Raw genomic sequence first — 13,584 nt, 5'->3', positions numbered from 1 at the left:
TTTTGTGCCTACATATGTCTGTACACCGTGCCGAGTCCAAATGTCAAATGCTAAAACACTCTGACTTTCAACTTTAGCTGATATCATTATGGATGCTAAGCTACACATTGCTTTACCGTACTTCGTTGAGATTTTCGAAATGAAAATATAATTTATTGAGTTTATTGAGGTAATCCTACCATCTCGTTAAAATGGACGTTAAAGGAAAGGTTATTAAATTGTTCAATGCAGAATTTGGCTCCTCTTTAAATAATTTGAAGAATCTTGATTACTTTCAAGCAAAACTTGACAGTAAGAAAAGTGATGTTGAAGAATGTGTCAGTATAAATATCATGAAAATTTAATGATTATTTTATTGCTTTATTATTTTTATTTAATAAACATAATTTCAGTTGTCTCTTGCCTCTTCAAAAGCACCTTCTAGAATACAAGCAGCTGTTGAAGATGTTAACAAAATTGTGAAGCAAACTGATGAAATCAAAGAACAGAGTGAAAATATTTGTAGTCTCATAGAAAAATGCTTACAACAAGAGAATAAAACAGATGAATTGCAGACTCTCATTGATGACATTTCTTATCTTGAAAAGTCAGCTTTTTACATGCAGTTCATTGAATGTATAGAAGGTGTAAGGTAAATTTAAACTTTATATTCAATTGTGTATTTATTATAATTGAATTTCTAAATTACAGTGCAGATTTAGAATCATCTCTATGCTCAAACATTGATGAAGCTTGTATAGCTTCTTATGTTTATTTAAAAGATACTTACACAAAAATTGAGCTCACTTTGTGTACTAATTTGAAAAGTTATATGCGAGATACTGTACAATATTGGTTTGATCAAATTGAGAAAAAACTAACAATGTAAGTAGTAATTATTAATGCAAGATTGAACTTCAAAAAAATATTTTATTATTTTTTCTATAAAAAAAATTGCAGAGAATATAATGAAATTTTAAAGATTTTAAAGTGGCCGTTTTGTGGAAATAATTCTGGTGCTCAATTTACTCATAGTTCAACAACATTAACAGAATTCAAAATAGTTACTGAACATTTATTCTATCTACAACTACCGTATGATCTTAAAATTGAATAATTTAAAAATTTTTTCTTCAATATGTTTCTTACTGTGCTTTTTTTTTACCTAGAGACAGTCTGGTTATAAAATCTACTACAGGTTTGGAAAGTCACTTTCCTCAAGTATGTTTACCAGTTACATTACTTGTTCAACCATTTATAACAAGATTTAGGTATCATTTTCAATGTACAAAACAAACCAATAGAAGAGACAAACCTGAGTGGTATTTTACTCAATTATTAGCTTGGTTGAGGGATCATATTGATTGGATTGAAAAAATGGTTCAACCAGTAGCTAATGGTACTAATCTGAAAAAGACTGATGTAAAGGTTGAATTCATAAGGTCATTAGCTAAATTAGCTGTGAATAAATTATATTCTGAGATGGATTCTATTCTATATGATGATAAGTTGTTTGCTCACACTGTTGATGAGGCTATCAATTTTGAAAATGAACTTAGAAGCATTTATCAGTATCCGTCATCAGAGCATGCTACTGTTCTTGTGCTTAGTCAACCTCAGTTTTTATCTAAATGGTTAGCTATTGAAAGGAAATGTAAGTTGTAGCATAATACTTTCAAAATTCTTTACATAATTTTTTTATTCTTAGTTTGGTCTGATTGATGATTTATTTTAGGTGCTACAGAAAAAATGGATATGATTTTCAGTTCTCCCAATGCTTGGGTAAAAGTAGTAGGCTTTGAAGAAGATTCAAAAATAACTGAATGTGCTGAAAAATTTTTACTGCTTTTAAGAAGTATTTCTGACAGATATAATAAATTACCTCAGCTAAGTCACAGGTAAAGGATGAATGATTTTAAATAAATTTATATAATTTAAATCAAATTAATTGGGAACTTTGAGATTGTACTATAATCAATGAATAAAATATTTTTTAGATGCCAATTCCTAGATTTGCAGCTGGAGTTGATCGATGATTGGAGAGTAAGAATTCTTCAACTATTACATGAACATTTTCAAGATCCTCTTCAATCATTTGTGCCCTCCATTCTAAACACAGTGCATTATGTTACTAAAGTACTTGAAGACTGGGGTGCTACTCATGTTAGTAGTAAAATAGCTTGAAAATAAATTATTTTTATTTGATTGAATTATTTATAATTATTTCTCGATGTAGCTATATATGGAATTACAAGATTATAAAGTACAAGCACTGGAGTCAGCAAATAATGAATTGGAAAATGATTTCTCTGAATATCTAATGAAAGATATTGATGTTAGTATTACAGTTTTTGATGGAGCTGTAAGTCTATTGCAACGTTTACACAAAAAATTGATGAAAGAAATTATCGATACAGCAATTACAAGTATCAAAATAAAAAGTAAACCATACTTTAATGAAAAGTAAGAATCATATGAAAATTATAAATCATTTTTAGAAAACAAATGCACCAATTTAAAATTTTTTAGGTGGTTTACTATGCCTGGGGAAAAAGAAATAGCATTTTTTTCAATTACACCTACTGGTCAACCGATGTTTCAAGAAATTTATAATAAATTGCATATCATGGATGAAGTTCTGGCAAAAGAGTTATTCAAACAAGCCTGGAAAGATTTTGCTATGCAATTGGATCAAGTAATTTCATACATAATTACTATATGAAATTAAGAATTTGAATTTTAAAAATATTTTCTTGCAGTTCATTTTAGATGAATTACTTCTTCGAAATCAATTTAACTCAGGCGGCGCCTCACAGTTAACATTTGATATCAAGAAAAGTTTGTATCCATCTTTTGGTTTATATACAAGTAAACCTGAAATTCTATTTCCTTTGTAAGTATTGCTTACATGTCGTTTTTATAAATTGTACATGGCTTTCAATAATGATCTTGTTTTATTATTTAATAGGATTTCAGAATCCTGCTCACTGCTAAATATGCTGCTTGGTTCAGCTATGCTTTTACTGGAAGCTTTAGAAACCGAAGAAGAAAATGTAGCGAAAGAAGTTTTAGCGGATGTCAGTATTTACGAACTCTCACCGCCACTAGCTATTAAAATTCTAAAACATAGAATGGATATAAGTTCTAGATGACGAAGGTTTAAACCGTTAGAATTTGATTAAAAAAGTGTTATATTAAATTTATAGAAACTTTAATATCTTGTCGTGTATAAAAGAAAATTTAATTAATAGTGTTTAATAAAAACATATTTTACACAATAAATTGCTTATGGAAAGTTTTTTAACATATCAAATTAATATTTCCATTATCCGCACCTAATAACAATAATCTATTCAACGGCAGAAGTGCCATGGACGTCAAAACTCCTTTGAAAGCATCTTGTCGCAACTTGGAGAAGGAAAATGGGGAAGAAGCTTCTAGAGCGGAATGCACACCAATTCGATTGGCTGTAGTGCCTGATATCAGTTGCTGATTATAAACTGACATACAGTGAATAGGTTCCGTGACACCCCTGCAAATCAAATTTAATTAACAATGAAAATGCCCATTAGTAATATTAACAGGAAATGCATAAATATGTTTCTTATTTACTTAAGATAAAACTTTAATTTTCCATCAATGGCGCTCCATACGGCTATCGTTTGATCGAGAGAAGAACTAATAATTGTTGTTTCATTAACAGTCTCTAATTGAAGTATCTGCAGAGAAAATATTCAAAAAGAAGAGTTTAATTATAACATTTTTAATTTGTTCATTAGATAATTTACCTCGCATTCATGCCCTTTCCACGATGCAATTATAAGTCCTGTGCGAATATCTAATATAGTCAAAAAGCCAGAGGCTTGTCCCAGGGCGACCCAATGTCCACTAGGTGCAACAGCTATGCATCTGATCAGACCTGTAGGACTCATAGATACCTAAAAATTCCCAAGTATAAAATCATTAAAATTGATAAATAATTGTAAAAATAAAAATTCAAGTGATACCTTCATTTCATTGACATATTGAAAGGTACGACAGTCGATAACTCTCAATGTAATGTCGGTTGTAGCTACGAGAATGTTCGTAGACGGCGCCGGACTAGCTGCTAGGACATTGACGGGCACTGCTCTTGGGGACTCAGGACAACCTAAGAAAGCACCCATAAACGGGTCCCAGCAGTGTATGGTACCGTCACACGTTACAGCGTAGCGTAACGACTCCAAAAAAGTTAACGAGAGTATAGACTTTTTGTGTCCATTGTACGTGTATTGGCAGGAAGAGGATACGCTGCCGTCACCCTGACAATTTTTTCCACTTATTTTAGAAACGATTCATGGCATAAAAACGGAGTTTTTTCTTACTTGACTTCGTAAACTCCACAACTTGATTGTGCGATCGCGTGCTCCACTCATGAAACTGTTTTCATTATCTAGTACATACAAGCACCTTACACTATTTGTGTGACCGGTGAACGTCTGAAGTTTAATTTGTTTTATGTTGAAGTTAGTATCTTTGTCTGATCGGCCGATTTCGTGCTCCCAATACGCTAACCAGTTACCCCTGAGTTGCCGACCGGCTGCTAAAAAAGGACTAGGTTCCCGAACCACCGAATCATCCACTGATGGACATCTTGTAGTCATAAAATCCTATTCAATTTTGAGACATTAGTATAAAGTCAATGATGATACTAATAAAAGATATTTGAACTTACTTGTACTTTGACTTTTATGCCAAGACCACCTGCTCTTCCAAAACCTTTGACGTTGTATTCAAGAAATTGTTTACTCTCTGTAGCTAATTTATGACAATAGAAATGATATCAATATGAATAAAGTGTGAAAAACATTTTTTTAATGGAAAAAGCTCACCTATATTTGATGAGGATGGAAAAAGTAATTCTTGCTCAAATTCATGGAATAGATCACGAACCAGCTGATGATTCTTTACCAATTCGTCCATGATTTCATCTTTTAAAAGGCGATAGAAAGCAACATAAGCTTTATGAGCTAATGAAGCTGAAAATACTTCTTTTACTTCTTTTAAAGCCTGTAAAATAACGGAATAAAGTTATGGAAGATACAATTTTTTGTTATCGACGAGTACAAGTAGTAGTACAATTAATTACTACTTTACTTTACTTTAAGCTTTTTGGAATCAGGATCATTCAGCTCTTCATTGCTAAAAGGGGATGTTGAATCATCGGTTTCGTTTTTTTTCTGATTTGCAGACGTATCTCTCAAAGTACGAACTTCAACGTCATAATGTTTTTCGCCCGTATTAAAATTATAGACTTTTTCAAAAGTCATGAAGAATCTTTGAATAGGAACAGTCAGGTGATTTTTTGCCATGACGTTTCCCAATCGGATGATTAAAATTAGCAATATTTCAAGGTACTTATTAGCCAATACGAATCGTGCCATCGATCCATTAGGAAATGAAAATCTACTCGTTGATAATATTCGTACTGTTGGTAACAGAATTGATTTTACTATTACTTCCTGGAATTAATCAAATTCAAAAATAAACGATTAGTTTCAAAATTCAAAATGATGAAAAAATGTAACAATTGCAATGAATATACTGACATGTATAACATCCATTAACGAAGAATCATTAAGGTATGGAATCAAATGAATAAGTAAAACTATACAAGAAATCAGTCCACCTTCCAAATTGGGTGTTAGTTTTCTTTTACATTGTGCCACCAGCTCAGTAATGTGCGAAAAATATTGTAAAACGATTGTGTGTTCTCCGTACAAACCTAAATTATAATTTTATCGTTTTTTATTTATTTCTTCAAAACAAATAAAAATTGGTTGTGTGGAAAACCATTTATTACCAACAATCGACGTAAGGCACTCCAGTACCTTTGAAGCATTAGCATCACCAGAGAGTCGGAGACCAACAGTTGGCTCTTTATCGTCACTTGTATCGCTATCAAAAGGTAAGGGTGTGAGATTTTCTCGAGAGAAATAGCACAAAGTCAGCATTCTTAACAGATTTCGGGAAAGATGCCTAGCTGTGAGTACAGGCCCAAGCCTGTGAGATAGCCAAATTACTGACTCTGCACTCATTTCCGAAGCCGAGCATTCACTGGAATTGAAGCGACGCTGACGTTCTTCGCTTGCTCCGGACAGGTCCCTTTTATTTAGAATATCTTCTTTGCGAACATAAACAAACGAGGGCTCAGGATCGACAGTACTACTGGCCACGGAATCATCTCTGACGTTTCCAAAACTTAAAAAAAATTGAAATAATTATACCATTAATATTATATTATGAATGAGTTGCAAAGCTAATTCGTCAATCGTTTAACTATACTGTACCTGTTATCTGATTTCGAATCATGGATCGGCGTTTCGTAAATAGTAGAGTAGGGAATATCTTCACTCGTCGAAGTACTGCCGACTTTGCAACAAATGCTGTTTAACTCTGGTACCAATTTATTAGATGAACCGTCAAATGCCTTCGGAGGAATAGGAATTTCAGGTGATCGAGCTGAAGAAGAAACTGATGCCTTAACTTCGTTAGTAAAATCTTCTAACTCTACGTTAAATTCTAAGTTGAGGTCTAGACTTTGAGGTGTTTGTGCGGTGACTACCTGAGTATCAAGTTTATCTTCTGTTTCCATCATAAAAATTTCTATGTAAAAATGATTTATTACAATACTTTTAGAAAAAATGATTTGATTGACTTGGGTTTTCATTTCATACCTTCATTTTCACTACTTTTCGAACGATTTGTATTATTCTTCGAATTATTCGGAGTGGATGCATTTCGACCGGAGAGTATGAATTCCGATTCAACAGACGAATCTTCATCGAGAGGTGAAAGAACATTATCCGCATTACTTGATTCAACAGTCAAAGGACAGTTTCTAAAAAATGGAACGTATTTTTATTTTTCTTTAAATTTTTGGTAAAGAAAATTTTTACCCACTTTAAAATTCCTGCTTTTTCAAAATTAGAATTCAAAGAGCCGGACAAATGATTTCTGTAACCACCGACAGCTTCTACTAAAGGAGTGATGAAATTTTCCAAAAAACATTTTAACCCAAGACGAACTATCAGTTTGAGTAAAAAACTACGATGATACAAACGTACAGTCTTGAATTTGGTTACCAAATTCGCTGGTAAATTATTTGATAGTTCCAAGCGATCCATCAATGAGCCTCTATCGTACAAATTCATCAACGGTTTAAGAAATACTTTAGCTGTTTCTCTAGGACCAATGGCTCTGAAAATAATAAATAACTATCAGTAATAATTTTTGAACTACTACAATTAAATGACGTACCTCGCTATTGGATCAAACAAGTGCCAGGCTGCAAGAACAACGCTTAGAGGCTGTTCAAAAATTTGTCTGATGTGTGGCACGATTAGTTGAACACTCATCTCAGTAGCAATACTGGCATTGGGCAATAATTTTTCTAGTTCATTGGCAATCGCTTTGACTTTGCATTCGTTTATTTTACTCAAAAATACGATTCGAGTGTACTCCTGGCAATTTTCATCGTCGATATTTTGTGTAGCACGGTCGAGTTCACTACTCAAATTGTTATAATTTTGAATCATTTCTACGACATTGTAAAGGTACTGCAACGATTTCGTTGAAGGAAATAGTAGTCCAGACAGTACAGGTTCTAAAAGTTGATGCGCCGATGGCGGAGGAAGTCCCATATAAGTGACTTTAGGATCTCGCTCTATGCTCATATCAGACTGCTCTGGCGAAGTTGGCCCTGAAAAATTAATCTATAAATATTTATAAAGTACAAGATACTTGACCAATGCATGATTAGATCTTACGGCTGCAGGGATGAGTCTCGGAAAAATCACTATTGTAATTATTTGAAGATGCATCGACCCTCAACAATAGCATTACAGCATTTTTGACGCACTTAGGTAATAAAATTGGCGAAGTCTTGATTAAATTAAGGCTGTTATGTAATCGGTCTTCGAAGGATATTTTTTCGACTTTCCACGTAGCTCGAAACTTTTCAGCGAGGAATATTTCGATAATTAAACATCCTAATATCTGAGACTCTCGCAATCGAGCTGTCAATACTGCTTGTTTCACATTAGATATGATTTTGTTGGAAGAAAGCTTGGGTTTGTAAGCTCTGTGATTAACTCTGTTAAAGAAAGCATGACTCGTTTCTACTTGAATGAGAGTCGATACCGGATTATATTCTTTAGGTAAAACGATGGGCTGTTCATTCGGTTTTTCAGATTTGGAGCTGCTGTCATCAATGAGAGGCAGTGAACTTCTAGATCTACTTAAAAATCGAGTGAAAGCCAGAGGCGATGCACGGGTAGGATTCGAAGTTGTAGCGGCTTCTTCCTCGTCGCCAGAGCTTCGATGCTCGTCATTGGTTCCTTTAGCAGATTCGTCAAGACCTTGAAGTAAATTTTAATTTTTAGTATAATTTAGCACGGATGCAGTACTATTCATAGCATGTATCGATGGTGTTTATTCTAACGAAAACTTACTTGTTATCAGTTTTTCATCGACGGAGAAATTGCGCAATCTTGGAGGCATTTTTGACCAAAACGGAGATGGAACGATTTTTTGCGGATGAGGATTAGTAAATAATTGTACCACGCCAAAATTTGAAAGATTTGTGTGATTGTCCACTAGATGAAGACAGACATTTTTCGATTTTATCGCGGCTTGACCGGAAAGTCTAAAAAAAAAAATATTTGAAACATTAACAAATTATGACATGAATTGCATTTGCATAATAGGTTTTTACTTGTAACCAAATGTCAGATCGATCCAGTGGTGCAGTCTTTCAGAAACGTAGGAACTTTCTAAACATTCTCTGTGTTTCTCAATAAAATCTTCAGGCGATGTCGCCCAACTAGGGATTTCTAAGTCCGGTAAATCCTCGTGTATCGACTTTGAGATGATAAATTTAGATAAAAAAATAATTATGATAATAAATATTTTAAATAAATGAATACCTTGAATACACTTGGATCTGTAAAAAATTGAGGAATGCATTCATCAGGAGTCCATTCATACAATCGTGAAATAGATGCTGGATATTCTCCAGGTACCCATAAAGGTCTCACATTCTTGCATAAAATTGATCGTGAATACCGCCTCGAAAGGTAAACATAGTAAGTAATTTCTGATAAAACATCGGATACATGATAACCAATCTAAAAACATTTTTTCAATTAGTTTTTTAAAGGTCTTTTTATTATTTATAAATAAAACATATCACCTCTTCTGATTCTGTGTCAAAAGTCAGATCAAGTTGTCTATCACCTTTATTTAATCTGAATTTTGATTTAGTGAAATCTCGCCAGTTACCACCTCCTCGAGTAGAAAAATCAGTTACCCATGGCATTACATGATGACAACTTGGATCACCATAACGTCTACCAGCCAAATCGTTTAGTGCAGTTAAATAATCAAAGTTACTTAATTGGCCATGAACCCACATTTCACAGAGCTCACTAATGTTTAAATTTTTATAATTTTTTATACTGTTAATATCACTAGATTTGAAATTTTCTTTATTGGTTATTTCCGGTAATACATGAATATTGTCTTCTAAATTTGGCAAAACCTTATAAATATAATATATAATATAATGAAAGTTTTTTGTTAACTTTTACTTATGCTTTTTAATCTTACTTGTATATTAAAATTATCCATAAGTAATATATCACTGAGTGTAATCTCTCCAAGCAAAAGTCCACAATCACGCAAATCCCTTGACAATTTAAGGAGTTGATAAGTTAGGAAAAGTGGTTTAGCATAACTTGTAGTTATTGCAGCTGGACTATACGTTAGGCATCTAGTTAGATAAAATATTAATTAGACACCAAATTAAATTTAATAATTATTAATTAATTTCTTAGTAAAATCACTTCAACTCACTCTCGTATAGAGTACTTTGCTGTTTGTTCATAAAATATCACAAAAGACGTTTTAGTTTCAGCCACAAAAATTGCAGGTAACATATTACAGTGAATTTTACTTGAATCAGCTTGCTTGACAAGAGTCAATTGATTGTCTTCATATTTTACTATAAGGCAACCATACATACGATTTATTATCTCTTTCATTAATTCAACATCATTAATAGAATATCCCATTGCATATGATTGTTCTCTTTGATCTAATGTAGTCCAAGGAGCTATGGAAATAAAATAAAAAATTTTAATAAAAATGTAATAGTAGAGGCAACTTAGGCAATTTATTAAAAATTATTTACCATAATACTTTTTATAATAATCTTTCCACAAATGCTGATAATTTGTTGTAGCAACATAATGCAAAACTTGAGCAAATGTTAACTCAAGTCCTTTTTTTGAGGTTGTAATATAACATCGTTCTTTTGCTAAAGTACGAGCATTAATAAATCTCTTCCTATAAATCTATAAAAAATATTACAATTATTTTTGATCTACATCAATGTGAATAATGAAATAATTTTTCTGATAAGATAATACCTTTATATAAACTCTTGTCCAATCTGGCCCCAATTCATCGAGGGAAGGCCCAGCTGCTATTTCATCTGAATCAAGTTGATTGTGGGTGATAAAATCAACAGGACTCAAATTTAAAAAGCCAGCCACCCATTTTTTGTGTACAATTGCTAATATTTTATCTTCCGTCCATTTCAAGTACTTTTCAGGAATTTTCAATTCTTCATTTAATGTGTTCATAGAAGATGCTTGGTATTTCATATTGAAGGATATTAGACTTAAATTTACGAAAATATAATTATTTTAAAATAACTAAAATTATTTATTTAAAATCCATTGTACATTGTTTCGATGTATGGGGTCACGTTTTCACTTGCTGAATGAGTCTGACACTAAATATATATAATAATTTCGTGGTTAAATAATATAAGCAGGTGGTAAAAGGTTTTTATTAGAAAAAAACTGCTTCAAATACTAATGCTTGTTTTGAAAGGCACTATATTAACAAGCAGGTCAACAGCATTTACGGAACATGACACAACTCTGTTTATTTGTAATGTCAAATGTATAGTGTGTACATTTTTTTAACCTGTAGAGATAGAGATTGACACTTGACAGATGTGTCGCCTACGCGCATGCGTCGCACCGTATGAGTTTGTTTTGAAAATTGAAATGTCAATTTCATAGTCCCACGGATATAAAATTGTGTTTCTGTCATAACATGATTTACAAATATGTCAAATATTAAATATTTTCATATTCATAGAGCAATGTATTTCTTATATGTTGGAACATAATTCAATTTTAAAATCAATCAATGAAAACTATTATAAATATTTGAAAAAGAATACAAATTAAAAAAAAAAATCATTTATCAACAATAGCATCCCATGAAAAAACATGGGATAATATTAATGTGTGTATAAGTACATTAATATGGATAAGGAAATTTTCAAAATAGATAAATTATTCTGAAACTTTTAAAAACTTCATGTCCATATTTCGACTAACTGTTTTGAGTTTTCACTCGACATGTCCACTGTCCAGTATGTTAACTCGTGCAACTTATAAAAAACAATACGAAAAACGTATTGCGCACACGACATGGCCCACGACGGATCTGCTATCTCGCGGTCAATAGGAGGAATCTCCACCACGCAACACGCATATGTATACATATACATACATACACAAACATCGATTGGCCTTCGCAAAGCGCAATCAGCTGCTCAGTTCGTTGCACATTCTCAAAGTGTGGAAAGTGTGACATCTGCAGTGTATATAGCTCAATTTGTAAACGGGATCTTATTGGGAACAAAGAAATCTCTTTAATGTGAGCGCGCCTGCCACAACTATTTCCTATCTTAACCACTTCAGCATATCGTTACTCTTTTTTATAATTCCGATCAAAAATCATTGTTCTCTTTATTTATCAACGAACAGTTCTCGGTAGCATTGTGATATGTCCATGACAACCAACCAATGCAATAAATTACATATTATACGCATGCACACATACAAAAATTTCTGTTTTTGACATTCTCTGACGTAGGCATATTTAATGCCTCCAAGTGCATACATACACAAATCACTGTAGCAACGTTGATCTACAGAGTTGCGAAAGAGAAAGCGTCGACATAATAGGCGTATCACCACTGTATGTCTAGGCGAGTGCACGGGTATTTAAATAACCAGCAACATGGGAGTCGTCTTCGTCGAACACATGGGTGGAATGAGGCTCTTTTCTTGTCGACACTGCGACACTCATTTAACCAACAGGACTCAACTTATAAGTACGAGATTTACTGGTGGCTCCGGGAGGGCATTCCTCTTTCATAAAGTCGTTAACGTCAAGTACAGGTGAGTTATGACAAAAAAACATTTTGACAGTTCACAAGTTAAAGGAAAAAAATTGCATAATGCGCGATATCGATTTTTTTAAGCTCGTTTTAAAACTATCCGTGTCGAATATTTTCATTTATTTATAAAAAAAATAAGAAAATAGCTATTGTTATAAACAATAGTTGCAACTGCATTTTTTATTAATTTTTGATTATATTTTTGTTTAAGAGTAGAACTTTGCTTTTTATAAATTAATTTTTTTATTTAAACTAGTACTAAACTATTTCAAATGTTTAACCCTTGCAATTGAAGTTATTATTCAAGATTTTATTTCAATACTACTTATAAAATTATTTTTTAGTGACATACAAGATCGAGTTATGCTGACTGGACGTCACATAGTACGAGATGTTAACTGTAAAAATTGCAATACCAAACTGGGATGGATGTATGAATATGCTCATGAAAAAACTCAAGAATACAAAGAAGGCAAAGTTATCCTGGAGCGAGCTCTAATTTCTGAAACTGATGGAATTGATGAAATTCTATAACTTTCTTGTGTGTGATGTAAAAATGTCATTTTCTTGTTTTAGTTATTTTAATGAGAATTAATTATTCTACAACCAAGTGAAAATTTGCAATAACTGAAATTAAAAGATTTTTATTATAATAATTTTTAAGACTGCTATTCATTAGTGCTTTGGATAAAGTATTGTTGGAAAAAATATTCATTGATGAGTATATTCAACTAGTTTAAAATAATACGGAGCACTGTGAAAAATATTCCACCTAACATACCTAAAAATGTAATATAATTCTCTGAAGTGTTCAAAATATTACCTTTTTTAAATACTATATAAATGTTGTACCGGATATGTCCATCATACTATCATGATATAGCATTCTTAATTAAGTAAATTAAAAATATTATAGCACACAATACAATCTAAGTATATCAAAGCAACAAATGTGATTTAAATTGAAAATCTGTTTTCATCAAGTAATAGCTTGTTACAAGTTTTACTTGAAAACAATAATCAATTAGCTGTAAAACAAGGAATAAAAATGATGTAAATGTTTAAATTAATAATTGTTAAAGAGTATAGATTTTTCAAAAATTTAAAGATTGTTTGGTTTAAAGCTTTCAAAAACTTGAATAAGAAATAAAATAAAACTCCAGGTCATACCATTACCACATTGTAGTAAAACTGGTTCTAAATGTTATGTTTTTCGAACCATGTTGAGTGATTATTTTTAAATTCAAGCTTTGTTGAAAAAAATAAATATTTTTTGTAAAAATCGTTTACATGTTTTTTTC

General features: G+C 32.1%; 3 protein-coding genes across 5 annotated transcripts; 2 read left to right on the top strand and 1 right to left on the bottom strand.

The window, feature by feature from the left end:
• The first annotated feature begins 21 nt into the window (after positions 1 to 21).
• Positions 22 to 3,204, top strand: LOC106657410 (RAD50-interacting protein 1). Its single transcript, XM_014378939.2, has 11 exons — positions 22 to 317; positions 393 to 631; positions 691 to 864; positions 940 to 1,074; positions 1,149 to 1,633; positions 1,715 to 1,877; positions 1,977 to 2,142; positions 2,216 to 2,442; positions 2,509 to 2,674; positions 2,739 to 2,872; positions 2,948 to 3,204. The coding sequence occupies exons 1-11, from the start codon at positions 192 to 194 to the stop codon at positions 3,129 to 3,131; spliced, it is 2,199 nt and encodes a 732-aa protein (XP_014234425.1). The 5' UTR covers positions 22 to 191; the 3' UTR covers positions 3,132 to 3,204.
• On the bottom strand, positions 3,204 to 11,004 carry LOC106657317 (WD repeat-containing protein 81). 2 transcript variants are annotated; one of them, XM_014378746.2, is made up of 23 exons: positions 10,449 to 11,004; positions 10,211 to 10,373; positions 9,874 to 10,132; positions 9,628 to 9,790; positions 9,212 to 9,559; positions 8,946 to 9,146; positions 8,735 to 8,880; positions 8,472 to 8,665; positions 7,788 to 8,378; positions 7,279 to 7,720; positions 6,922 to 7,218; positions 6,696 to 6,859; positions 6,309 to 6,624; positions 5,822 to 6,219; positions 5,568 to 5,743; positions 5,121 to 5,480; positions 4,851 to 5,028; positions 4,694 to 4,776; positions 4,344 to 4,628; positions 3,987 to 4,280; positions 3,768 to 3,917; positions 3,592 to 3,698; positions 3,204 to 3,511 (listed from the first exon to the last, which is right to left on the bottom strand). In XM_014378746.2, the coding sequence occupies exons 1-23, from the start codon at positions 10,683 to 10,685 to the stop codon at positions 3,280 to 3,282; spliced, it is 5,784 nt and encodes a 1,927-aa protein (XP_014234232.1). In that variant the 5' UTR covers positions 10,686 to 11,004; the 3' UTR covers positions 3,204 to 3,279. The 2 variants fall into 2 exon arrangements, with proteins under 2 accessions (XP_014234232.1, XP_014234233.1); XM_014378747.2 differs by having other exon boundaries at positions 6,309 to 6,603.
• A 606-nt stretch (positions 11,005 to 11,610) lies between these two features.
• Positions 11,611 to 13,565, top strand: LOC106657334 (protein yippee-like 5). 2 transcript variants are annotated; one of them, XM_023457546.1, is made up of 3 exons: positions 11,611 to 11,757; positions 11,977 to 12,284; positions 12,628 to 13,565. In XM_023457546.1, the coding sequence occupies exons 2-3, from the start codon at positions 12,124 to 12,126 to the stop codon at positions 12,815 to 12,817; spliced, it is 351 nt and encodes a 116-aa protein (XP_023313314.1). In that variant the 5' UTR covers positions 11,611 to 11,757; positions 11,977 to 12,123; the 3' UTR covers positions 12,818 to 13,565. The 2 variants fall into 2 exon arrangements, with proteins under 2 accessions (XP_023313314.1, XP_014234268.1); XM_014378782.2 differs by having other exon boundaries at positions 11,611 to 12,284.
• Positions 13,566 to 13,584: the final 19 nt, after the last annotated feature.

The sequence above is a fragment of the Trichogramma pretiosum genome, unplaced genomic scaffold (genome assembly GCF_000599845.2).
Source record: "Trichogramma pretiosum strain Unisexual culture from Peru unplaced genomic scaffold, Tpre_2.0 scaffold81, whole genome shotgun sequence".
Classification (NCBI taxonomy): Eukaryota; Metazoa; Arthropoda; class Insecta; order Hymenoptera; family Trichogrammatidae; genus Trichogramma; species Trichogramma pretiosum.
Note: the sequence above shows the minus strand (reverse complement) of the source record. Positions and strands in the feature narration are given on the sequence as shown.

Coding starts and splice junctions, on each gene's coding strand:
- LOC106657410 (XM_014378939.2), top strand. CDS start 192: ATGGACGTTAAAGGAAAGGTTATTAAATTGTTCAATGCAGAATTTGGC. Junction 865..939: donor ATTGAGAAAAAACTAACAAT/GTAAGTAGTAAT, acceptor AAAAAATTGCAG/AGAATATAATGAAATTTTAA. Junction 1,878..1,976: donor TTACCTCAGCTAAGTCACAG/GTAAAGGATGAA, acceptor AATATTTTTTAG/ATGCCAATTCCTAGATTTGC.
- LOC106657334 (XM_023457546.1), top strand. CDS start 12,124: ATGGGAGTCGTCTTCGTCGAACACATGGGTGGAATGAGGCTCTTTTCT. Junction 12,285..12,627: donor GTCGTTAACGTCAAGTACAG/GTGAGTTATGAC, acceptor ATTATTTTTTAG/TGACATACAAGATCGAGTTA.
- LOC106657317 (XM_014378746.2), bottom strand. CDS start 10,685: ATGAAATACCAAGCATCTTCTATGAACACATTAAATGAAGAATTGAAA. Junction 6,625..6,695: donor GAAAAGTAGTGAAAATGAAG/GTATGAAATGAA, acceptor ATTTTTACATAG/AAATTTTTATGATGGAAACA. Junction 4,281..4,343: donor TGTGGAGTTTACGAAGTCAA/GTAAGAAAAAAC, acceptor AAAAATTGTCAG/GGTGACGGCAGCGTATCCTC.